Raw genomic sequence first — 26,766 nt, 5'->3', positions numbered from 1 at the left:
TGTGTTAAGAAAATTACTTTCCAAGCAACAAACTGAAGAACAACATACCAGCATGTTGTGTTCGACCATGTTCCATGCTCTAGGTCTTAGCATTAAAATGGGGGCCTTGGAAATAGGTGGTATATCTAGACACATAATTCAACAACATTATAACCATGTTGCTATTGCTAAGTCCTGTATTTTTTGAGTATACTCCCAAAAATAAAGAAGTTTTCCTTAATAGAAGGATCTTAAAGTTTTACCAAAGGCTATGAATAATGTGGTACAACTCGCATGACTAACAAAAAATCTTGGCCGGCAGACTGCTAAGTTTCGATATTAATCCCCTTCGCCCAACGGGAAAGGGGTGTGAATATGCCAGTCGGGGAAAGATCCTGCCACATCCCCACCTCCGCCATTTTAAGTTGTCTGATTTCAGGCACAGGATAGCTACCCCATTCCAAAGGAGCAGGGCCCTAATTTAAACAGCAAAATTGCATCTGGGAGCTAAGTGCCTTACAGTCTCGGGTCCACTGGCTAAAGATGCGATCCTAGCCACAGGAGGCCTGGGTGCACCTGTGTATTCGAGGTACTTTTTACATTTTAAAGGTTCCTTGTGGGCCAAGAGAAGCATACACAGAATTCCTCGACCCACATCCCCCTGCCCAACTCTTTCTTACCTTGCTGGTGACCATATCTGTGGGTCCCAGGCAGCCCGCCAATATTGACACCAATCCTACCTGCTGTAGGCGGGAATCAGTGTCAGAATAATTACCGTGGCCAATGTTATAATATCCTGGGCCTCACGCTCCAGGGGACAAATGGTACGATTCAGCCCCTGCACTCTCAATATCCAGCTCCAGAAAAAAGACACCCTCTAATATTTGAGACATAGTAGTCTGGTATTTTAATGGATTAAGGCCAATGTGAATTTCAATTGTCTCATTATATCTGTCTAAAAGTGATCTTACCAAAGTTTATTAATAAATGATCCTGTTGAAGACAATAAAACTTCACTGAAAGAAATTATGTCAAACAAAGTCTCTATTCCCCACTCTGTCTCCTGCTTCCCGCTTCCCAACCAGTTATAGACGCACGTCACACGCATATATCTGAAGTTACAATTTAATCACGTGTTTATTGTGGTGTCTTGCACAGTCTAGGAAGATCACTTGAGAGAACCAGTGGCTGAGATACTGTGATAAGGCTTTTCAAGTTTGAACCCTGGGTTTTCAACATATTGGGTTGACACAGTGGCGCAGTGGTTAGCACCGCAGCCTCACAGCTCCAGGGACCCGGGTTCAATTCTGGGTACTGCCTGTGCAGAGTTTATAAGTTCTCCCTGTGACCGCGTGGGTTTTTGCCGGGTGCTCCGGTTTCCTCCCACTGCCAAAGACTTGCAGGTGATAGGTAAATTGGCCATTGTAAATTGCCCCTAGTGTAGGTAGGTGGTAGGGAATGTGGGATTACTGTAGGGTTAGTATAAATGGGTGGTTCTTGGTCGGCACAGACACGGTGGGCCGAAGGGCCTGTTTCAGTGCTGTATCTATAAATAAATAAATAAATGTATATTTTTTAAAAACTGTCAGTGACAAGCAATCAAAATGGCCAGATGAAAGAACCATTGTTCAGTAACAGGCGGGGCTCCAAGTAAATATAACAGTTGATCTTGGCAAATATAAACACAAGGCACAAGTACAGCAATGCAAACAGCAGTTAAAAACTCAGGGATATTCACACTTCGGGAATCTAAATTTAAAAAAACAGCTGGAACCTTCTAAACAGGGATTAAAAAGTTGTTTGTGATTCATGTTTATTTCAAAGAGGTTACTGTCTTTGTTCCTGGGAAAGTAGCCTTAAAATGCCAAATCCTGGGTTTTACTGGCATTAATTTGCATTGAAAAATTGGTCCTAGCTATTCAGTTCATTATCATGAACTGTTTGCACGAATTTTACTATTGTTAATATTAGGCTAATGGAGAATTGCCACAGAATGTCTTAAAGCTACAAAATATTATTCCATTGGATATTTTGTTTGGCAAAATCTTTGTTTTCCTTCTTTAAATAAATTAATTGGATAAAATAAGGCCTTGTGACCATTCTGAAAGATGTTCAGAATAAAGAGCTCCACAAATACATGATGTACGTATTCCATGTGAAACTCCTAAATTGAGCAATAACATTCAAAATTACATTTTATTAGCAAGGGACATACAGTCAGGACTATATCATTCACCAAGGACTTTGTTCTTTTTCAGGATACTATTTTCACTGTTGAACAAGAATCGGTGAGAGCTTGGTGAACTGTATATTATAAATCACAATTGTCTTGTACTCTCGTATTCATGCATTTTGTAAAAAAATTTGCTTAGTTGTTTTATCCCATTCAGTCTCCAGTTGGTTTATCAATCTGAAATGAGTGTGGCTGTGTAGCACAACCCCTACTTAATCAAATAGCACTTCATAACTGGGGTAATTAAAATCCCCAGGTTCAAGCACCCAATGCAATAAAAAAATTGAAAATTAAAAGATTTCAGTTCTAAAAGGATCCAGTTTGTTTAATAAAGATGCTGTAAAGCCATTGAAAAAGAAAACAGATCAAAGCACCCAAAACAGTAGCAGGATTCTTACCTGGAAACTGATTATGAACTGCCTTGTAAACATTGGAGAGTCCTCGAATTTGGTTAAAGTAGGATGGACAGTGGCCATCATCAAAATCAGTCTGTAAACATAAATCAAAATACATCAATTTTTTTTTATTCATTCATGGGATGTGGGCATTAGTGGCTCGGCCAGCATTTAAACATTTTTTTCTTGGAGAGTAATATTAACACAAAAATGTGTGTACACACCATTCTGATTTATAAACTCACCAAGAAACTTGTTGGCATTACTCCAGAATTACTGTCTAGCCAATGGCTCCATAGTCTTAAATGTTATACTAATGGAAGATAGTGCTACACTTACCAAAGTTGCTCAGTTTCCGATTAGCCTGTTTGAAAATCATGGGAAAAGTATCAGGCATTTCCCTATGTCAATAAACAGGGTCCTTCTGACAGTTTCCTTTATAAGGGGAAAAGTGCTGGTTATGTGGAGCTGCTCTTTATGCAATATTATGAACGGGGAAGGCTATCTTATGATATACTGGCTCCATTCATGTCACTAATGCCAAACTTCATGATGTCATGCCAGGCCACTATCAATATGGAATGTCAGCACCCATGGCATGCCTAACTAGTTGTTCTAGTGTGTAAAATAGAGTACCAAGAAGAAACAGAGACATTTGTTTAATACACAGACCTTCCCTTGATAACATTTAGGATCATGAAATAATTCAGTAGATCACACTTCATTTTCAGCAGTGTTTCAGTGCTTCCCAATAGCCTACTGAGCATAGGTACCACCTGGCATATCACTAAGCAATATAGATCAGGAAGTCCCAAAATCAATTCCTGATCTATGCTAAGTTAGCTGATGTCAGCCAAAATAACAGTTGATGTGTTATCAATTGACCTTAGTGCCCCTGTGCTAGGGATGGTGGAGGGGGTGGTTAAAAAGAAAATAAGTTAAAGTTGCTGCTTCTGATTGCTATGTACAATCTCATGCTGGAAAGTCTATGGCTATTAGTGAAGGATCAGGCTCAGCTGTGAGGCCTTGTATTGTTAAGTGGTTCAGATGAAGAATGTTCACTTGGACAAACTATTAAGAGGTACACCAACAAAAAGAGGGAGGGGAGGTGAAAATTAGATTTTTGTTTTTACAAATATGCCATTCATTGAGGCCTGAACTGAATCACAACTATAATGTCCCAAATCTTAATGCATCATATGCTGTTGATAGATTCAGATATGTGAATAAAGAAAGGAAAATTGATTGAAAATTCAATTGAAATTCAACTCAAAATCTCTCCGAATGTCCATTTTACACTGCAACAAAGATCACAGTTTTGTAAAACATAACCAGACTACAAAGTCCAGCATTCATAACAATATTAATTTTGTAGTGCATCTATATTGCTTCAGGCTGAGGCAGCAATGGTGAAGGGAGGAAGGAGATTGCCAGGTTACACCTGGGAGATGAAGAAAAACAAAGCTGGAAGATAAAGCCTCGAACAATCAACATGACTGGAAAGATTATGCAAACTGTAAGACATGAAGAAAAGACACACAGTGGCGCAGTGGTTAGCACCGCAGCCTCACAGCTCCAGTGACCCGGGTTCAATTCTGGGTACTGCCTGTGCAGAGTTTGCAAGTTCTCCCTGTGACCACGTGGGTTTCCGCTGGGTGCTCTGGTTTCCTCCCACAGCCAAAGACTTGCGAGTTGATAGGTAAATTAGCCATTGTAAATTGCCCCTAGTGTAGGTAGGTGGTAGGAGAATGTTGGGGATGTGGGAGAGATTATGGGGTTAATGTAGGATTAGTATATATGGGTGATTGTTGGTCATCACAGACTCGGTGGGCCGAAGGGCCTGTTTCAGTGCTGTATCTCTAAATAAATAAATAAATAAATAATGGAATAATAGGAGAAAATTAAAAAGGTAAAAAACCTGTGCAAAAGAGATGTAATATAAATAGGTGTGCTGCTGCTTTATGATTCTTCCCTAAACATTTGTATGACTGGCAATAAAAAAACAGCTTATTGAAGGCATGACCCAGCAATTCCCACTTTAATTTTTGCCTAGCTAAAGTATTTGAAATCATGCGGTCTGAATAATGAGAAGTCTGGATGGCAAATGGTGAAACTAAATTAATGTTGAGTTTGAGCGTTAGGAGCTGAACTGACCATGTCCTGATTGAAAGGTATTTGATGAACTGGGAACTGGGTCATTTGAAGTAAATTGAAATCCACTCTTATCACTTATCCTTCACCAGAATATTGTACCAAATGACTCACAAAGCTACATTGAGGGATTGTTGTAATTCACAAATGCTGCAAGCATTAATTAGGAGTTTCTTTGTAAGTTACTGAAAAGGTTAGGTTACATTTCCTGATTTTGTTAATTATTATTAAATAACTGAAATGAAAAGCATTTTTCTTAGTTTAGCTGGTTTTTAAAAAAAACTGATGAAGAATCACAGACTTGAAACGTTAACTCTGTTTCTTTCTACACAGATGCTGCCAGATCTGCTGAGTATTTCTGGCACTTTGTGTTCTCATTTCAGAGTTCCAGCATCCGCAGTATTTTGCTCTTATTTGAAGCTTGCAAGGTGGGTTGGAGAGAGAGAGAAAGAAAGGAGGGACCCCACTCAGGTCTTCTCTCATCGGGATCTAGAGTCATAGAGTTATAACAGCACAGAAACAGGCCCTTCAGCCCATCGTCTCCATGCCAGCCATCAAGCACCTAACTATTCTAATTCCATTTTCCAGCACTTGACCCGTAGCCTTGTATGCTATGGCGTTTCAAGTGCTCATCTAAATACTTCTTAAATGTTGTGAGAGTTCCTGCCTCTACCACCCCTTCAGGCAGTGCATTCCAGATTCCAACCACCCTCTGGGTGAAAAAATCCTCAAATCCCCTCTAAACCTCCTGCCCCTTACCTTAAATCTATGCCCCCTGGTTATTGACCCCTCCGCTAAGGGAAAAAGCTTCTTTCTATCTAACCTATCAATGCCCCTCATAATTTTGTATACTTGTCTGCTTACTGCAGAGAAAACAGAAGCTTAAGCACATGATGGATGGGCCTGTCACATGATCATCACCTAGTGATTCAAGCATGGTCATTGTTAGTGTACTCCATCTTGAAACTTAATTAGTCCATGTCGAGGAATCCCCTTCTCACGGCTCGGCTCCCATTGTTCAAGTGATTAGGTTTGAGTGGTTCGTCTCCACTAGGTGAATACCTCAGATGATGGCCTCAATGCCTTGTTAATTGGAACAGGATATGTGGTTCACTCAGATTCCCCAGGTCATTGTCCTTAATGGGTCTTTGCAGACAGGCTGACTCTATCTCAATGTATTAGAATATGGAAAGTACAGTGATGCAAATTTTATTGGAATTTGGAAGGTATGGTGATGGAAATTGGGGTAGCCATCTTTAGCTGAAAGCATCAAGTCACCTTTAATGTCTGTTTTTAAAAAATTCAATTCAGGTTTCCAGCTGGTGGAATAAAAATCATCATTCAACATAAAGTACATTTTCATGACAATTTGCTTAACTCCATTCCCTATTTGTGCCTCTGTTGGTAAAAGCATGTTTTTTCCTTGATTCAGGACACTGGGATATTCTGGGAAGTAGAGTTCTCCATGGCTGTTTTTAATACTGTTGATTTTTTGGCCAATAGAAATTGCACTAATGTGAGTTACGATTGATCCTTAAAGTTCCATTCCCCTCCGCAATCACTCTTCCCGAACACAGAGCTTTCCACTGTAGAAAAGTTTCTCATCTAGTTGAAAATTGATGACGCTCTTATACTGAGCAGAATTAAGTTTAAAATATTAAGATTTTTTTGAAGGGACATGGCAGAATTGGAAGAAAGAGGCTGCCCAACATTCATTCCTTCTCTTATAAAGGAAAATGTCACAGGGCAATGTTTATTCATGTAGATAAGTGTACCTTCTTATGACAACTCACCCAAAATCAGGCATCAGTAATCTTGGAAGCATGATGTGCACCAACCTTACTGTGCTACTTTTCCATCCTTTATAGTAACACAACTAGCAGTAGGAGATCTTACCTGTATGCCCTGTGCATTAGAGCACATAGCCCTGATGAAATGTTCAGTGTTGGCTGGAGACACATCCCCAAGATCTACATGCCTGTTCTGTAACCTCTGAGGTACTGGCTGAACTCTCCAGGATTGATCCTCTCGGATGTGTGAGGTATGGGGCAAAAACTCAGGAAGTCCACCATGACGATTCAAGTCCAGCTTTGTAATGATTCTCTGTCGTAAAATCTGCCGATGCAAAGTGGGCAATTAATAAAAATTAATTAATGTCATCTGATTGATCTCAGGGTAATGTCACTTTTCATGTTTCTGCATATTGAACCATAGAGAGGTAGGATGCGGATTTACACCTACAATACACTTACAGAGAACTCCATCAATGTGACATCAGGGGTAGTGGGAGAGAGAGGTGGATATATCTGTTCAAGGTGGAGGACATGATGACAATTTCAGGTAGAAAGTGTGGCTGGAATTTTATGTTGGGTGGCAGACCCCACCCACCGGCTGAAAAATCGGTGACAAGCCCGCCTCCACTGGGTATGGGGAGACAGGCTGGGACTTTTCGCTCCCCAGGCCCATAATTGGTCTTGAGCGGGACTTCCACCTCCTTGGGACACAGGGTGCCTGATCAGGAGGGTCCCCCCTCCACCCCCTAAAAAGGCCACCTGGTTTTACCAGCCTGGGTTTTTCGGACCTTTGCTGTCCGGCTGCCAAGGGTAAAATATTTACGACTGCAAGGGAATGGCCCTTAAGTGGCAGTTAATTGGCCACTTAAGGGCCTTGATTGGCCTGGGGCAGGCCAGCCATTTCACACTGCTGCCGCCCTGCGTAAAACTGCAGCGGGGGGGGGGGGGGGGAGAGGATGTCGGGAATGGCACCCCACCCCCCACCTCCAGCCCGCTTGTTGGGGAGCCGTAAAATTCCGGCCTGCGTCTCAGCTACTGACTGAATAAATCAACTGAGCTTCAATCGCATGATGAACCTTGATTTCCACACAGATGCAGGGAGGATGAAGAGTGGAGGAAAATGTACTTAGAGATCAGCAGGTACAAGAAAGAAAAGTTCCGAGCAGAAATGATTATGTTGGTATCAGTAAAACAGAGACACACGGAAAGGCAGACAAAAAAATTAAAAAGTTTGTAGTGGAGAAACAGAAGCTGAAGCTGCCCTGTGTTAGGGAGGATTCCTACTATCCGTCTGTTCATCCTAAAAGGTGGAATTTACAGGGTTAATTACGCTGACTGCTCAGTACACTTGTATTCACCCCAGCAGCTAACCCAATAACAGCAAATGCAGAGGCCTAGAACCTGGTCACCTGCCCACTCTTTTCTTTGTGTTTCTGTAGTGAAATATCTAGCTTTCGGTCATCATCTCCTTCACAGAAATTGGAAACTTTCACCACGATACCCCATCAATATGTTGCACAGCATGCCAGTGTGTCAATATATCATGCTACTCTTTTTATTTTTATTTCTAGTTTTGATTCACCATGCATATCTGGAAACTTCTTCCCTGCATCCCCCTACCCCTTCACCAACCCTCCATCCACCACCCCGCCCACCTCCCATCCCCACCTCCCCATCCGCGCCCCCACCCTGCTGTAAGTAACATGCTCCAGCATTGAAAATAACCTTTTGGCATGGTAGTGTAGTGTTTGACATTCAATTTGCTGCATCATTGAGCAGCAAGATGCAGACCTGTGCCAACAATTCTCCATTAAGTGCCTTACAAATGTGAACTATGCCAAGATTGTGAAGTGCCAATTAAAGGCCACATAATCTCCCAAAAGGAGGAAATACGAAGGCTAGTCATTCTGAGCTGTTAGAATGCACCACATAATAGCAACTGTAGATTGATAAAGACAGCTGTAAGTTTCTTACAAGCTGCATTAATGAAAAAATGGAGACGAGAAATAAAAATACACAAGACTTTAAAAGTAATAATGCCATATATTGAAGTAGCTTATCTGTTTGCTTATTAAACCGCAAATAACAGTATGTAAACAGAACAAAATTAGCGGCCATTATAACATACAAATGCAATATTCAGCAACTGAGTGTTAGGAAGAGCAGCCTGGATGAGCTGACAAGCCTTTTCTTATTCTGTACTTTATGTTCTTAATTAATTGGCTAAACAAAGTTAATAGTTTGCTTGTTGCCAAGATTTGCACTGCAGATCTGAGTGTGACTACATAACAGGACACTTTATTGTACAGTGATCTGGAGCAGGGATCTTGCCTGATTAATCTCCTCATTGATGCTACTTTTAGCACTTCTAACCCAATTAACTCAGCACAAAGGAGGAAGTGAATCTGGGACTGGTCTCTGCACACTGCATGACATCACACACTATATCTATCCATTGAGCCACTGAGCCACCGTGGAAGTCGGAATTGCTTATTTTCAAATACCCTGTAATTCCCGACACCAGATTAGAAGTCTGACACACCGGGTTAAATTTTATGAGCCCCCTTGTGATGGGAATGGAGGCGGGGGAGCCCATAAAATTGTGTCAGAAGGCAGAGGGTGGAATACCCGTTGCCTTCCTGAAAGCTTCCAATTTAGTCCAGAGTGGGGAAGATGGCCTTCCCGCCCCAGGCCAACTGAGGCCCTTAAGTGGCCAATTACTGGCTACTTAAGAGCCTCTTCCTGTTTCTGCCTCAATTTAATTGAAGACGGAGGGGTCCGCCACCGTGGGGAGACACTGCCAGGTAAAACCTGGTGGCCTCCTAGCGGGACTTGTGTGGTGACGTCACCAGATATTCATCAGCGCGAATTTGAAATTTTCAAGCTGGAGGATTGACCAAAGAGTAATTGAAGATTTTAAATTCATCTTTAAACTGGAAAATTGTTTCAGGTGTGAGTATTTGAGCATATATCTGCTATTTATTTATCTACTGTTTATTGTGCTTAATTAAAAATTAGAAATTGCTATCTGTGAGAGGTTCCATGGCTCTAGGGCTGGCATGTTTCTTTGCTGTGAATCTGAATCCACACCTATCCATTGTTCTGCTTCATCTTTTCCCTTCCCAATTGCCTCTCTGCCACTAAGTTCCTTTGCCTCTAATAATGGGTGCTCCCATCTACACAAAGGATGTGGGTGACCAGGAACACAAATCACTAACATTTGTGCGCATGTACAAAAAGTTATGAAAAAGGCTAAAGAATGTTGTCCTTTAGCTCAAGGCTATTGGAATATAAAAGAGTGGAAACTGTGCTTGCAAAACTGGCTTCAATTGCACACAGCCTTTGTCAGACCTCATCTGGAGTAATTTGTTCAGTTTTGGACCCTGCACCTCAGTATAAAATATTTTCCATATACAATTTGATCCAATTCCCACTAACTTACATTAATTTTAATATAATCAGTATATGTTCCATTATATTGTTGAATCTTCCTTATCTATCAAAATATTGTCTAACTTCCCATGATCAACATCAACAATAATATAAAATCAAAGTGTCATACAAAAATAAGGACAGAATGTTATGACTTTAAAATAGGGACCAGATGTCCTGGTCCAATTATTCTTCACTTGCTAACCCCATTTCAACTGAAAACCTGGTCTGACTCTCTAATACAACGTCATGGGAAATTGACTGGTAACATATTTAAAATTTGTGTGTTCACATTTATAAAGGAATCTGCCATTGTAATCTTGTCATACTGCAGTTACAACTTCTGCTAACGGAAGTTGCTGCAGCCTAACCATGAGCAAGGGTATGTAATTAGAGACTGACAATTTTACAGAGGCAGTTTCTAAAACACATGTACACATAAAAATTTACTGTATAAAAATAAAGAACAAAATGTATGGCTTTAAATTGGGGATCGAATTGTATCTGTATGCCCTGTCCAATAAACCCCTCCTTCTAACCCCATTTCATCTGAAGATGACACTTGGTCATGTGCAATGCTCAGTGATATGTAATATAACCCACAACCCCATAGATCTTCCAAGATTCTCCTGTCAAAACCAGTCATAGATACAGATCAATACACACAATGAAGGGTTGTATTTGATTTGCTTTCCACCCCATCCCTGTGCCCTGCACCCAGAGCTTGTAGCATACCAACAAAATGGGCTGAATTTTACCAGCCCCTCAACATCAGGGCTAGTGGCAGGGGGGCCCGTAAAATACTTGTAGGAGTGGCGAGCCACAACCCCCGATGCCTAGAAGGTCCCGCCGCATTTTACCGGCGGTGGCGAGGCCTCGGTGGCCTTCACTTAATTATTAAAATTAATTAAAAACAAATGCCGATTTTACAGTCGCCGGCAGCAACCCGCACGCTTTTGAAACTCCGTACGGAGTTCTGGGGCAAGGCACTGGTGGGGAGGGGGGAGGAGTGAAATTATCAGGGCTGGGGGGGGGGGGAAGCAGGAAAAATCTTTCTTATTGGCTGTGGCGATGGTGGGAAGGGGTTGTAGGGCAAATGTGAAGAGGTTGTGGGGGGGATGTTCAGGTTGCTAATAAAGTTAATTGTCTACATTTTTGGCGATAAAATACACATGGCGGGGGGGGGGGGGGGTTGGGAAAGGGCCTCCATCTTTTAATTATTTTTAAAATGCCAATGAACGGTTATATAACTTTAAGACTTTAATTTGTTTCTAAGGGCTTGAAGCCCTATAAAAACGGCACCGGCTCCTGCGCAGTGGCGCTGGACGCCATTGCCCGGTACAGAGTGGCTGCCCCCTTACATCACCTGGGTTGGCTGCTCTACCCCCTCCATTTAAATGAGCCCCCGCACGAAATATCACGGGGGCTCAGCGGCGGCACCTCCAAGTCGGAAGGCCGCCGACTTCAAAGCGCGCCATCGCAAAGTGCGGCGCACTAATAAAATTCAGCCCATAAACTCATCCATTCATTCCTCTCCTATATTAACACATTCAACTCTTGTTATCAGTTATCCTGAATAATTATTGTCTTCTCACAATACACTAATATAAAATGAAGAATTAAGTTGCCTTCATAAGAATAAATTAAAGCTGTTGACCACTGCAACAATGTGCAAGCTGAGCTAATCTATTAGCCAATAGCGATAATGTTCCATCTTGTTTACAGAATGGTTAATATACAATTATGAAAATATTAGCTTTTGCATTTAGGATTTCAGACTACACAATTGTTACATCATAACGCTTCAAATACAATATGCATGAATTTAAAATTCATTTACAAGTGTCCACCTATCCTATCTATAACAAAAATGACTTGGCAGAAGATTTTGAAAATAGTTACAAGAAATAAAACTTACTTGTTAGTTATTTAAAAAAGACTGAGGGTAGGGGGAGCAAAGTGGCTCCTTTATGCATACTGCTACAGAAATTAAGAACGGTATGTTTGGTGCTAAAAACTGCTGCATATGTTGAATGTTATAGTGAAATCATTATTATACATAAAATAAAATTTAATTTAGTAGCAAACATTCTGGTAAGTGGAGGTATTTACTAAATATGCAAAGACAATGATTTGAAATATTTACAGTTTATCCTCCACAGCCCTCCTCCCCACCACCCCACAAGATAAATGTACCTCATCAACGTCTGCATCAAAAGTAGAGACCAATTCTGCTAGGAACTGTATTGCTTCTGGTGTCAAAAGGGTTTCGAATTCCACTTTCAGAGATGGAGGAGGTGGCTCGAGCTCCACTCCAGTTACTGTCTACAGCAGAACAAGTGTGCACAACTTAGTGCAAGAAATACCCAGCAAACTCTATACCGGTCTTGAAGAACAATACTTTGCATTGCACAAGAATTCTTCATTTGTTGCGTTTTTTAAAAAAAAAAACAACAGTATCATTAAAAAGAATATTATTTCAAAACAACAACTCACAATCTATAATACCCAGCTATATATTAAGTTACTAAATGGTTTGTCCTTACAGAGCTGATTCTCCGCCTGACTGCAAAGTAAATTTCAAAAAACAAAATAAACCACAAGATAGAATGAAAATTCCAGTTTGGATCATAACTACTTTTAAATCTTATCTCCAGTTAAAACAAAAATATTTTCCTGGCAGTGATAGGGGCCCATAGGTGAAAGTAATCCCTTCAGAATATGACAAATGCCATTTATAGTGGATTATATAAAAGTGTAAAGTCTAACATTGACTGGTGTGACACTCCTATTGCACAAGGTCCAGTAGATCCACCACTATCAGAAATAGCAGCCTAATAGATAACTTCTGTTTGTCTTAGTTAATGACTGCAACCCTGCAACTCTGCATATCGTGTGACAGCATTTATTTGAATCTGTTAAAACAAATTGCTTTTCATACTTACAGTAATTTGTTGCAATGTTGCTGCCATATTCACTGCAGTTTTCTCGTCGGAAGAAGTTGGCTTTTGTTGATTGAGGGTTTGCATTTGCTCTCTGTATTTGATCTGCTACGTTTCACAAACTGAGTCCAATGACCTTTATTCTCCATTCAGTATCATCCCAACAGAATTTGTTTTCAGCCAATGACAATTTAACTAAAAATAAAACTGAAGAAATTGTTGTGAATTTAAATAATATTCATGTTATAGATATAATGATTCATCTTAGTATTTTGTATGAAATTACAATATTTACTGATAGGTTTTTTATCGTCATGGATTGATAACAATGCCCTTTGTTATCTAATTTTAGAAAAAAAATTCACGCAGATTTTCTGCTCTTTCCTTCTGTTGCTCTCCTAAAGACAGTAACACAACTGGGATACAGCGCTATGGGTGCTGGTTTGCCCACAAAACAACAATAGGCTAGATGTTGCTGGAGTGGGACATCTTGTGGTGTGTCATTGTGAGACATTTTCATTAAAACTCAAAATTCTTTTGTACCCTAACTGGTGAGCTAATAACATCATGGCAAGAACAAAAGGGTATCTTGGGACCTCAGTGAATGGGGTGGGGGTGGGGGGGGGACCAACAGTGTATCTCCGTAATCAATGAGGTGTAAGGATTAAAAAAAGAAAGACGGGAATGATGGAGAAGGAGGATGAATTAGAGTCAAATTAGGTACGGAAAGAAAAAGACAGGGAAGGAAAGATTGGATTAAGAGATAGGGAAAAAAAAGAAAGGAAATGTAAGGAAAAAAATTAAATTTGACATTTAAAATGTCTAACACCAATTTACTATCTGCATGAATGAGATTGAACAGTTTAAATTGATCCCTTTCTGGGCCAAAGATGTCGATTGGCATTGCATTGACAATTACCATGTAGTTAAAAAGATAATTATGCTGTTAAATTCCAGCCCTAAACTTTCTGTGGAGAGTTTAATGCGTACTTAATGTGCAAATGGATGTATTTTTTGCCTCCCGAGTGCTTTGGTAGGGGAAATTTCAGAAAGACTGGAGAGCAACCAGTCATTTGTTCCATGTGCGATATAGGAAAGCAGTGGTTTAAAGTCCTGAAAAAGCTGCTTAGGAGATCAAGAAGCAGGTTTAGGAACAGGAGTTCAAAGACAGCAATTTCTAGATAACTGCCCTACCACAGGCTACAATAGAAATGGATGAGAAGGTTAGGGAGTGCAAAATGTGGCTGAAGTGTTGGCACTGTGAAGAGTGTTTCAGTTTCATGTACCATTGGCACTATTCCTGGGGAAGCTGGGAGCTATTTCACAAGGCTGGATCACATTTAAAAAGGAAGGGAGTAAAGATACTGGCAAAACGGATAAATAGTAAAATGAAGAATCATGTAAACTAGGAGAGAAGGAGGCAGGAAAATAAAAGCAATCAGAAGGAAAAAAGAGATGGTAGAAAAAGATGAGGTGAATATACAAATAAAAATGAATTTAACAAAAGGGATATCATGCAGAAGGAATAGAGGGAGTAGAGAGGAAAAATCTAATTGGTCTGTTATAAGCAGGAAAAAGTCTGAGATAAAGTAATGAGATGCTAGTTTGGACTTAAAAGTATAGGGAAAAGGAGTAGCATTAAATTCAAGTAAACATGATAAAGTGGAGGTGTTGCAACACAGCGTGTGGAAAATAAACTTGGGGAACTAAAACCAATTATTTCACAGGAGAATATAGATTTGAAAGAACTAATAGCTAGAAACTGGGTTGGGATGGAAAATAAATGTAGCAAGTTATATTTTTAGGAGGGACAGAATTTACAAGAAAAGAGAAGTGGCAATATTAGTGAAGGAAGAAAAACGTTCAGAGAGAACTGATATACGCAAAAAAAATCAAAGTCAATATGGTTGGCGTTTTTAAAGAAAGGATTGTTACAATAGTGGGCTTATACTACCCATCCCCTCATTATGGGAGGGAAATTGAAGAGGAAATCTGTAGACAGATACATGGGGGTGGGTGTGCATTCATCTTTGAACGGTGCAGTACATATTAAGAGAGTGGTTAGAAAAGAATATAGGATCTTGGGCTTCATAAATAGAGGCCTAGAGTACAAAAGCAGGGAAGTTATGCTGAACCTTTATAAAGTTCTGGTTAGGCCCAACTAGTGTACAGCTTTCAATTCTGGTCACCACACTTCAGGATGAAGGTCCTTGAGAGGGTGCAGAGGAGATTTCCCAGAATGGTTCCAGGGATGGAGGATTTTAGTTACAAGGTTAGGTTGGAAAAGCTGGGGTTCTTCTCCCTGGAGCAAAGGAGATTGAGGGGAGATTTGATAGAAGTGTACAGGATCATGACAGGCTTAGGTAAGTTAGATAAGGAAAAACTGTTCCCATTAACATATGGTACACGGACTAGGGAATACAGATTGAAAGTTTTGGGCAAGAGATGGAGGGGGCATTGAGAAAGAACTTTTATACGCAGCAAGTGGTAAACACCTTGGACTTGCTGCCCAGGAGAATGGTGGAAGTGGAGACAATCAGTGATTTCAAAAGGAAATTGGATGGGCACTTGAAGGAAATAAACTTGCAGGGCTACAGTGATCGAGTGGGGGAGTGGGACTGACTGGATTGCTCCATGGAGAGCTGGCATGGACTCGATGGGCCGTATGACCTCTTCTATGCTGTAAATAGCTCTATGACTCTATTCGGGAGATGAGTAGCAAAAAGAAAATTGGATTTTTTAACAGGATATTATAAAGGTGAGGAATAAATACATAAACATTAAAAAAGAGACTACTTAAAGTTTCAGGATTCAGTAGCTAACTAAAGAGGTTAAAAACAATCTAAATGTGAAGAGGTCATACGAGACTATCAGTATGATAAACATAAGGAATAAGGACAGCAAAGTGTGGACAAAACTATGGCAAATGGAGTTTAATGTGGGCAAGTGTAAGGTTACCCACTTTTGACCCAAGAAGGACAAATTCTAAATTAATTTTCTCAATGCTGAGAATCTCGGATCTGTACAACAGCACCTATATTTGGGAGCCCTAAGTTGACAAATCATTAAAAGCTAGTAGACAGGTATGCAAAGCAATCAAACGGCTAATTGCACGTTTGTCTTTATTTCAAACGGGCTGAAATACAAATGGGACGAGATGATATTTCACTTGTATAGAGCTTTGGTCAAACTTTGTCTACAGTATTGTGTTCAGTTTTGGGCACAACACCCCAGGAAGGATATAATGGCCTTGGAGTGGGTGCAGTGCTGATTCATTAAATGATACCAGGAGTTAGAGGTTAAATTATGAAGGCAGGTTACATTAATTTGGCTTGTATTCCCTGGAGTATGGAAGATTGAGGTGTTTAAAATGTTAAAAGGATTTGATACAGTAGATACAGAGGAACTATTTCTTTTGGTTGCAGATTCAAGGACATGGGGACGTAATCTTAAATTAGAGTTAGACTACTCAGGAGCAAAATCAGGAAGCACTTTTTCGCACGAGGGGTAGTAAAAATCTGGACTACTCTCCCTCAAAAGGCAGTGAATGATAGGTGATTGGAGCTTTCAAGACTGAGGTTGCTAGATTGTTACGTAAGGGATATGGAGAAAAAGCAGGTAAATGGAGTTGAGGTGCAGATCAACCATAATCTAATTGTATTGCAGAGCAGGCACAATAAGCTGAATGGCAGACTATTTCTAATGTTCCTACGAGGAGAAAATTCCAAAAAATACTAAAAGAACAATAAGGTATTCTACGAATATATCAGTAAAAGGACAATTGTTAAATGAGAGGAAAGAATAGTCAGTTAGTAAAGGATAAATAAAATTGGCGAGGATAATTAATAAGTACTTTGCACCAAAGTTTACAAAATAGAAAGCGTCACTGTTACATTTGAAAACTGGACAAAATGGCTGCACTGACGGGATACATTGGAAGGCGAGGAATGCATGATAGAGCACGAGAACCATTCAGTTCATACATTGAAAGAATGGATATGTTCTTCAGAGCTAATAATATATTAGAACTTGAAAGTGAAAGTGAAGAGGCCCAGACTCAGAATAAAGCAATTCTTGAGTGCAAAAAAGCAATTTTACTAACAGAGATTGGCCTGGAAGTGTATTGAACGCTAACAAACCATCTTGCTCCCAACAAGGCAAAGGGTGTGCCATTCAAAATAATTATCACCAAGTTGGAAGAACATTTTAATCCTATGCCACTAGAAATAGCAGAATGCTACAAATTTGGAACAAAAAACCAGAGAAGTAGTGAAACAGTTGGCGAATATATTGTGGCACGAAATAATTTATCATTACATTGCAAATTTGGTACATTCTTAGAGCGTGCATTACGAGATAGATTTGTGTATGGATTGGTGGATGAAAGAATCCAGTCAAAGCTATTAAACACACAAAATCTTAAGATTGAGCAAGCATGTAAGATTTCTTCTACCATGGAGATGGCATCAAAGAATGCTTGGAAATTTTGTTCTATGCAAGTGACTAACTTCTGCCAAGTCTAAAGCGGGGAGATCTAATCAGAAGAGTGCTGTTTATAAAAAGTTTAGTGACTTGTTATCGCTGTAATGGCAACTGCATGCCACAGGCATGTCAGTAGAGAAATGTCAAATGCTTTAATTGCCAAAAGATAAGGCTATATTTCAACTGCTTGCTGAGTGAAGGCCAAAGCAGGAAAGAGAATTCTTTCTAGTAGTAATGGAAAGCAGTGGCGTAACAAGGTGGAGTTCACAATCTTGAAGTGAATCACAGTGCTTAAGCGAAGAGCAGTTAAGGTTGTATGGCATTCATGCCACTAACAATCACTCAAGTGACAGAGACTTTTGTACAAAGGTGTTGGTAAATCAACCATACATCAACATGCACATTGATTGGACTGCAGATTGCTTAATTATGAGTGGAGACGCATGAGAGTAAATTCAGTGGCGTACCTCTAACTGAGAGCACAGTTCAGCTGAAAACCTATTCTGGTGAGGTGTTAGAGACCTGTGGACAAATGTAGTGAAATGTCTAATACAAGGGAAAGTCCCTCAAGTTACCCATTCTTATCGCGAGATATGTGAACAAACCAATGTTAATGGGCATAGTCGTAATGAAGTTAGACTGGAAGAATGTTTTCCAAGTTGAGGTGACCAAGAAGCTTGATCAGCTATTGAAAAGTTACAGGAACATTTTCGAGAATAGTTATGAAGGTATAATTGGTGTGAAAGCGCATATCCAAATTAGTCCTGATGCAAAACCAGTATATTGCAATGCTAGGCCCGTTCCTTATGCTCTCAAAACCCAGGTTGAAGAGGAACTAAAGAAGCTCGAGAGGAACAGTGTGCTGGTGAAAACTGATCATAGCGATTGGGCAACCCCAATCGTAATAGTGCCCAAGTCAGAGGAAACCGTGAGACTATGTGGCGACTACAAAGTCACAATCAACCGGGCAGTGGATGATGAGCAGTATCCACTAGCGACCGCTCAAGATTTATATGGGAAGTTAGCAGGATCCAAGTAATTGACGAAGTTGGATTTGTTCCATGTTTATGCACAGCTCAATGTGGATCAGGAGTTAGTAGTATCTCATTATAAACATGCAGATGGAGTTATATTCCTACACGTAGCTGCCCTACAGTGTGAAGTCCTCTCCAAAAATCTTCCAAGCTACATGGATAAGATTTTGCAAGGGGTACTGCATTGTTTGCGCAATCAGAATGATGTGTTGATTGAGACCGCAACAGAGGACCAGAATCTTCAAGTGTTGGATGAAGTGTTGAAAAGACTCAATGATCACAATGTAAAGTTGAAAAGCAGCAAGTGTGCTTTCATGTAATCTGAGGTAGTGTGCCTTGGCTTAAAAATCAATGAAAAACGACTACAGACAGTAAAAGAGAAAATAGAGGTCATAGTCAATGACCCAAAGCCAAAAGATGTGTCTGGCCAAAAGATCTGTCTAAGCTTAGATCTTTTCTAGGCATGCCCCAATACTACTCGCAATTGCTGCCTGTGCTTGCAACAGTGTTAGCTCCACTACATGAGTTGTTGAAGAAAGATGTGAAATGGGAATGCTCTAATGCACAAAATGCTTCTGATATATGCAAGAGAAAATTGACCAGTGATGCACAACTTGTTCATCAAATTGTGACCTGAAGCTAGCATGTGATGCTTCAAACTATGGAGTTGGAGCAGTGATCAGTCATGTCATGGATGATGGTCAGGAGAAGCATTTGCGCCATGTATCCTGACCAAGAGTGAATCATCTTTAGAAACAAAACGTTGGACGAGTTTTTGTAGGGTAGAAACTGCACGCTAATATCGGATCAAATTCCCTAGTAGCTATTCTGGGTCCAAAGTCTGCAACACAAACAATGGCAGCACCAAGGATACAGTGGTGGCCTGTATTTCTCTCACAGTATGACTACAATATCGAATATCACAGTTTCAAGAAGAATACTATCAATGACACACTATCACGTTTGCTGCATTAAGACTCAAAAGTAGGCTGTAAAGGTGCAGTCTTCCCAGAGAGGGATGATTCAAAACTTGAGCATGACCTACTTGATATCAAGCTTTTACCACAGTGTGAACCAGTTCAGACTTTGGTGTCTGAAGTACCAGTTTCAGAAAAAGCAACAAGATCTTCTGTAAGTCCAGAACTGAAACCAGACAGTCCAAATCCTGACTGTACATCAAAACCTGTAAAAAAAGATCAGGAAGACTTTGTAAACTAGTTGATAGACTTGATTTATAGATATTATTTAAAGAAAAAGAGTCAGTTGTTATTTTGCCAAGTATGCATATTCTCAAAAATCTGTTTGTTTTAGAAGTTGTATAGTTAGTGTACCTGTATATAGTTTATAAACATTTTTTTTTAGAGGGGGAAACAGTGTAATGTATTCCTGTGTTATGAATATGCTCTGTGTGATGACGTCATTAAACATATGGGCCAGAATTTTACAAAGCTCCCGACGTCAGGTTCCGTGACGGGGGGTGGGGGGCCGGCAGATAGTTCTGGCAGTGGCCTGATGCCGGGAGGGCCAGGCCCGATATCCCGGCGGCAGTGAGGCTCCATGGCGTTTTGTTCTGTATTGTTTTTGTTTTAATCTATAATTTTTTTCTGTTTCATTAATATGTTTGTTATTTTCAGGTCGGGTCAGGCATTTAAAAAAATTAAAGGACTCGGGCCCGGGTTGGCTGTTATTGGGTCGGGCTTTTAATTTTATACCCGAGCCAGGCTTTAAGGGGAAGGTCAAGTGTGGAAGGTAAGTGCGTTTGGTGGGGAGGGGGGGAAGAGGGCAAATAATGAACTTTATTGTTATTGGGGTGGGAAAGGGGTGGCAGATTTTTAATCAGTATATTGGGTGGGGGGGTATAACTTTAAAAATTTAAATTAGCCAGTACGGCTTTAAAAATGGTGCCATTGCCTGTGTCAGAGAGCCCACCCCCTCCATGTAATGGGCGGGGGGGAGGGGGGGTGGCCCGACCAGCATATTATTGTGGGCTGCCCTGAGCAAGATCACAGCCGTTTCTTTGCCCGCCGCCCCTCCCGCCAGTGGTTGCTTAAAATCCAGCCCATGATCTGGCCATCTTGGTGTCTTTCTCCCGATACAAGTTCCTCCTAGTATATAACAACTTGATCTTTCCCTGATCTTTCCTCACTCTCTATTATGCACACAGTAGGATTGTTAAGGGTGGCAATCCACTGAATCAAGCCTGAGTCTCCGTGGAGAATGCACATATCTTCCCATGTATTACAGAGCCACAGAGATCAGAAAGCTCCCAGTTTTGATTCTTGGGATATGCTGAGTGAACTGATTGCAACAAAGATTACAGTGGGAAGTTATAAATGGCCTGGCCAAAGAAATACACTGGTGCAGATGTGTCCAAGATATAGCCGCTGAGCTCCTTAGATTAGGCTCTTTCTTTGACTGTTTAATTTTTATTGGTTTACAAAATCCATTACTGTTTCCATTTATGTTATCTGCCAGTCTTTCTTCTTAACTCATTTTAGCCTTTCTAACTTTATTTGCTTCCTCTCTATATTTTCTAATATTCCATTTGATTATCTTTTGTATTATTAGTCCTAGATTGCACATCTGCCTCTTTAAACAAAGTTCTCCACTCATCCACAGAACTTCAGCTTTGACTGCATCACTTTCTCTTGTGGAAATATGTCTAAGCTGTAATCTAATTATCTGCTGTTCGAATGCTTCCAATTTTACACTGTCTCATTTGCCAAGTTTTCTTTACAGTTGATCTGGGCTAGTTCGCTTTTATCTTATTGCCAGTTTCTTTTTCCCAGTTACATACATTCATCTTTGACTATTTCCTCCTCTCGTCAATGTTTATATTACACCTAATTATATTATGTTAAATAGTTAGCATTACATGTAGACTACTCTGATGTGCAAAAACACATCATACAATTAAAACATGTAAAACTGGTTCCTTGATGGCTCAGTGAGTTTATTCTGAGAGCTGCTGAGCCATACTGGCAAGGAAAACCAACTAGTCTGCCACCAGCACCAGCTGCCAGCCAGCTACAAACAGAAACCAGCCATCAACACTGTCAATGGCCAGACACTCGAAGCCAGACACCACCAGCAGAAGCCAGCTAGCCAGCCATCGTCAGTAGGAATGGGTGTAACTTCTGGTTCTCTGCCAGGATTTTCTCCATGGGCTACGGAACCACACTGTCATGATCAAATGTGTGAGGAACAGTCACCCGGCTATGACTTTCCTTGCATTGGCCAATTATTAGCCAGAGGGTGAACTCGCCAGCTTTGGGGCTCTCAAAACTGGAGGGCCAATAGGAGGCTGCCCTTTCAGGTAAGTGAGGGAGATGGTTCCCCAAGATGGAGGTGCTCTCCCTCCAACTTTTTTCAACATAAATTTTAAAAAATGGCCTCAGCAGCTGGACCACCATTGTGGACGGCCTGTGGCTGCAACTGAAGCCAGACAGACTGGGAGGACCTCAAGCCCGCCTGGAGGGCTGGCCCCCTGGTCTGCTGCCGGGAGACCACCTCCAGAGAGATACACTGTTCCCTGACGCCTCTGTGGACCTGGAGGCCAACTGGAAAAGTGTTTTAAAAAAAAAACACTTTCCATTTGCCCTGCAGCAAACCTGACAGTTGTGCACTAACATGAACCAGACTGTTCGAATTCACCTGAATCATCTTCCAAAATTGCGGTGCCAACCTCCCTGGCCCATTAACAAGCTTCTACAGGAGCTTAATGGGCCCTTAAATGGAGGCAAGCAACTTCCCCATTCCCTCCCCGTGCCGACATTGAACATCAAGGACTATCCCGGAGGCGCTGGGTTCCAAAGACGCCCTCTGGGTCTGTGATCTTCAAATCGTGTCTGCACCAGGTCCTGACCCCACAGCCCTTTATAAATCTGGCCCCAGAAGTCCCATCAAAACTAAGAAAGCATTAAATAAAAATTCTTAAATTTGGATCAATAGAATAACCCATGTCCTGCAAAGCTAATTGGTGTGTAAGACCAGTGGATGTTATGTGGTCATATTGCATGACCACCCAGGCGCAAACCATAAAATGCAAACATTGGCAAGGAATAAAAGAGACCCCTCCTGTGACAATGTAGTTCAGAATAAACTCAAATTAAACCTGTTTAACTGGTCAGCACCAGTGCTCTAATTTCATATTAGCTTTAAAGCATAGAGGTATTTTCCTTAAAAAAGGGGACTTGGGGCAAGATTTTGGTGGTCAAATGGGGGTAGGAACTGAGGCAGGCAGGTGCGTGATTTCCCAATGCCAGCCATTGTGCTGGTTTCCCAATGCCGTTCTGACAGTCAGTGATTTTGCTGGGGGCTGGTGGTGAGGAGGCACCCAGTAACCTTCTAGCTTTGGAGCAATGCCCAATTAAGGCTGTTAATAAGCTTGTTATCAGCTCTTTAAGGGCTAGTCTGCAATTTGTTTGTGGGAAGGCACGGGATCCAGGCTGTATCTGGAACAGGCCAAGTAGAAGGAGACAGCAATGCAACAGGGAGCCAGTCGTTGCCGTATCATTAAATTAGATGGGCTCATAAAAGCGTGCATGGCTAAGAGGGGCACTGAGTGATTGGCACACGGTTGCCAATGGATGAACAGAGTTATCGGAGCACGTGGTCTGCGCACAGTCAGTTGAGGGGGGGGGGGGGGTCATGACCCTCCAGGGATTGTGGGGCCATAAGAAAGGGGTACAGTAAGCATTTCGAGTGCAGCTGACCGCAAGCAAGGTGGCAGCCGAACATGGGATTAAGGTACTTGGAGATAGGCTCAAATAGCAATGAGGATCAACATCATCAGGAACAGATGCAAAGCCCTAGGCAAGGAGAGAAAAAAGGGACAGAAAAGCAACAAAGACCATACTCTCAGATTCGAGTGTACCGCCAAAGAAGAAGCTACCTGGACATGTCAGAGAATCAGTGCCACAGGAGACTGTGCTTATCTAGGCAGGTGGTATCTGAGATTTGTGCCCTTGTTGAGGAAGACCTCAGAGGTCACAGTACTGTTCGCCATACCTGCCAGTAGCCATTAAGGTCACTGTGGCCTTGAACTTCTTAGCCTCTGGCTCATTCCAAGGATCAGTAGCAGACCTTAGTGGTGTCTCTCAAGTGGCAGCACACCATTGCATACTGCAGGTCACTGACACACTATTTGCGAAAGCTGGGTAGTACATACAATTTCAAACAGATGAAGCCTCGCAGGTACAAGGGACAGTGGGATTCACCTCCATTGCTGCTTACCCGCAAATGCAGGGCATCGTCGGTTGCATCAATGTGGCCATCAAGGAGCTGAGTGAGCAGACAGTGAGATTCATTAGCAGCAAGGACAACCAGTGAGCAGGCAATCGGGCTTCTGAAGATGTGGTTCCGGTGCTTGGACTGGTCAGGTGGTGCCTGCAGTGCACTGCTGTAAGCGACTCGTGCATTGTGGTAACCTGCTGTGCTCGCCATAACATGTCTCTCCAGAGAGGTGTCGACCTTGAATTGGGTGAAGTGCTGGAGGGACACAGTTCATTGGAGGAAGAGGAGGCAGAAGATGCAGAGAAGAATGTGCCTATGTTGTTCAGGGAGATGGCTGGGATCATCTCAAGAGTCAAAGCACTCATCAGAATGGCGTGAATGCCAGAGCACATCTGATCCAGGCATGTTTCCCGAGCGCTACTCATCCAGCCGGACTGCATGCTCTGGCACTCTCTTTGATCCACTGTGGGAATACTTCCATTAAACTCAAAAAACTCTTACTGACAATGCATGGTACACACCTCTCCAACAGTCTCAGTGTCCTCGTTCAAAGACCATTGCTTCCCTTCACCACTTAGTCCCCCTTTTCCAGTTTTGTCATTAAAGAATGGAACCTCACACATCCGGAATCATGGATCAACATCTCCAGTGTAATTAATAAATAACATTCTACACAAGCACAAATCAAAGTCACCCCAGGTAAACCACTCAGTGCAATGAACAACACAGTGGCCTTCACTCTTGGCCACTTCTACACAGTGCTCCCCATGTGGCCTTGGATGAGGAAGAGCCGGTCTGCTTGCATGTGTCTGTTTGTGGCTGAGACGCCCATGGCGGTTGTCCTCATCATGGAGGTGCCAGTGGGAGCACCTCCAGAGGCTGCTGCACCGTCATCAATGCAGGGACAGCCTCCATCACAAGGCCCTGCTGCACAGATAGGTCCTCAGTCAGAGGAGCCAAGGAGGCTGATGATGATGATGATGATGATGACGATAGTGATGGCACCCATGAGGGGTAGCACTCTCATCCTCTTTAGCAATTGCCTGAGCCCTTTGATGACTCTCTGGATTGCTGGATGGGACCACCAGCTGGGACACTCCACGCATCTTTACCATCAGCACCACTGACTGGTCAATGCTACAAATCATTGCATGCATTCTGTGCATGTCAGTGCACTGCTCCTGAATCCAGTGCTGCTGTATATGGTTCTCCATGAGGTGGCCACTCTCTCAATGCAGGAGTTCATGCATTCAAAACCCCAAGCCATGGTGGTGCACATGAGCTGAATGGACTCCTCCATTCTCAGCCCATGATTCCGCACTTTCTCAGGGAACTCTAACATGTGGGCATACATTTCACGCTGCTGGTCAAAGTACAGCCACCTTGCTTGTGACTCCCGAGGCTGTGCATTCTGAATATGGCTGTGTCCGTCCTCCATCCTCCAAGGGGGACTGCTCACTGCTGCCTCAGTCGCATGATCTTCACCAAGTGCCACCTTTTCTAATCGCGTGCAAGGATCCACCAATGTGAGTGTATCTGCCCTTGTGGAGGGTGTTGCTTGGATGATATGATGGTGCCCTGTCTGTGGCTTCCATGTAGCCTGAGGACCCCAGTGATGCTGCAGTGGCACTAGCATGCTCGCCCTCCACAACTGGCCCTTTTGGGGACATAAGAAGGAGATCATGAGAATTCACCTCAGACAGCAAATGCCTCTGCAAAGCTGAGGCTTCCCAATGCAGCTGAAGTTTTGGCACTCCGTCACACGGGGAACAGCGCATCCATTCCCTTCATCTACAGATTTCAATATCTTATCACCCTTTCCTACAGGTATTCCCATCTCTCCATTGCCCACTTCTTCATGCGGTGCCACTCTTGCAATGTCCAGTGCCGTCTCCTCCGTTGCAGTCAGGATGGTGAGCTGGGGTGGTACTCCTCCTGTGCGAGCCCTCTCCCTTGCATTTTGCGCCCTCTTCTCCTGCAAGGACAAAAGAGAGAGATAAGGCAATGCTGACCTCTTCACCAGTTCCAGCAGCTCATTTGAATAAGATGCTGCATTTATTAGTGCTGCCAGCAACTCAATAGCACTAGGGCATTGAATCTTGCTGAGAGGTAAATAATTACCCTGGGCACACATTTCTCCGAGGTTCAGAAGCACCATGTGCCCTCTGGCTGCTCAGCTGGTGGGTCTGCTGGTGGTTGCAGAGCTGGAGGCCTGTTGTCTTGGTGTCACGTTGCACTTACCTTGCCAGAATGAAGAAGGTTATTAAACCTGTTATGGCACTGCACCCAGGTCCTCCTCAGGAATTTTCAACTATTCTGCCACCTCCATCCCCCTGCTTGGTTTCACTGGGTGGCCTCCTCCTGTCGCCCTCCTGGAATAAGACTTCTCGCCTTTCGCACACAGCCTCCAGCATGACCTCAAGGGCAGCATCACTAAATCTTGGGGCTGCCCTGCCATGGGTGCCTCTGCCTCTTCTTCTCCTCCTCCTCAGTTCTGCCTGCTATCGCGTTGCAAGACAGCTGCCACCATAATGGCTGCAGTCATCCCTTTAAATGGGGTCCACACTTTCAGCCTCCTGACTCCTTCCCATGCCCGCTGCTGTAAATTGGCGGCCAAACCCACTCTCCAGTCAATTAGTGCTGACCGCCAGGTAAATCACGACCAGTGACTGCTTCGCCCTCGGAGTGGGGGGCGGGGGGGGGCCAGAGCCCTGAAATAGTACCAACTTTGGGGTTCCGACTCCAAACTGAAAAATCCTGCCCTTGAGCACAAAACCTAGACTGACATTCCAGTTCAGTATTCGAGTAGTGCATTGTTGGAGGCGCTGTCATTTGGTGGAAATATTAAATCAGCCTCCTATCTGCCCTTTCAGATCTGGTCAGAGAAGATTTCATGGCACCATTTTGAGAAGAGCAGGGGAGTTTTTCCCAGAGTCCTGGCCAATATTTACTCCTCAACTAACATCACTGAAACAGATTATTACTGGTCATTGCCACATTACTGTAAGTGGGACCTTGCTGTGTACTAATTGGCTGCTGCTTTTCCTACATTACAACTTCAAAAGTACTTCATTGGTTGTAAAGCATTTT

At 42.3% G+C, this 26,766-nt stretch overlaps 1 protein-coding gene across 4 annotated transcripts in view; it reads right to left on the bottom strand.

Moving 5' to 3' along the window:
* The window catches only part of ugl (ureidoglycolate lyase), a 57,119-nt gene that overhangs the window by 29,273 nt on the left and 1,080 nt on the right, over window positions 1-26,766 (bottom strand). For 2 of the 4 annotated variants that reach the window (XM_068043667.1, XM_068043657.1), the window contains exons 2-7: window positions 19,487-19,624; window positions 12,929-13,132; window positions 12,180-12,308; window positions 6,655-6,873; window positions 2,611-2,701; window positions 49-125 (exon numbers count right to left, since the gene is read on the bottom strand). In XM_068043667.1, coding sequence (XP_067899768.1) covers window positions 49-125; window positions 2,611-2,701; window positions 6,655-6,873; window positions 12,180-12,308; window positions 12,929-13,012 — 600 coding nt within the window. In that variant the 5' untranslated portion in view covers window positions 13,013-13,132; window positions 19,487-19,624. The remainder of the gene's footprint in view (window positions 1-48; window positions 126-2,610; window positions 2,702-6,654; window positions 6,874-12,179; window positions 12,309-12,928; window positions 13,133-19,486; window positions 19,625-26,766) is intronic. The other 2 variants (XM_068043687.1, XM_068043678.1) reach the window with 1 other exon arrangement.

The sequence above is a fragment of the Heterodontus francisci genome, chromosome 1 (assembly GCF_036365525.1).
Source record: "Heterodontus francisci isolate sHetFra1 chromosome 1, sHetFra1.hap1, whole genome shotgun sequence".
Taxonomy (NCBI): domain Eukaryota; kingdom Metazoa; phylum Chordata; class Chondrichthyes; order Heterodontiformes; family Heterodontidae; genus Heterodontus; species Heterodontus francisci.
This window is presented reverse-complemented; position numbering and strand designations above follow the sequence as displayed.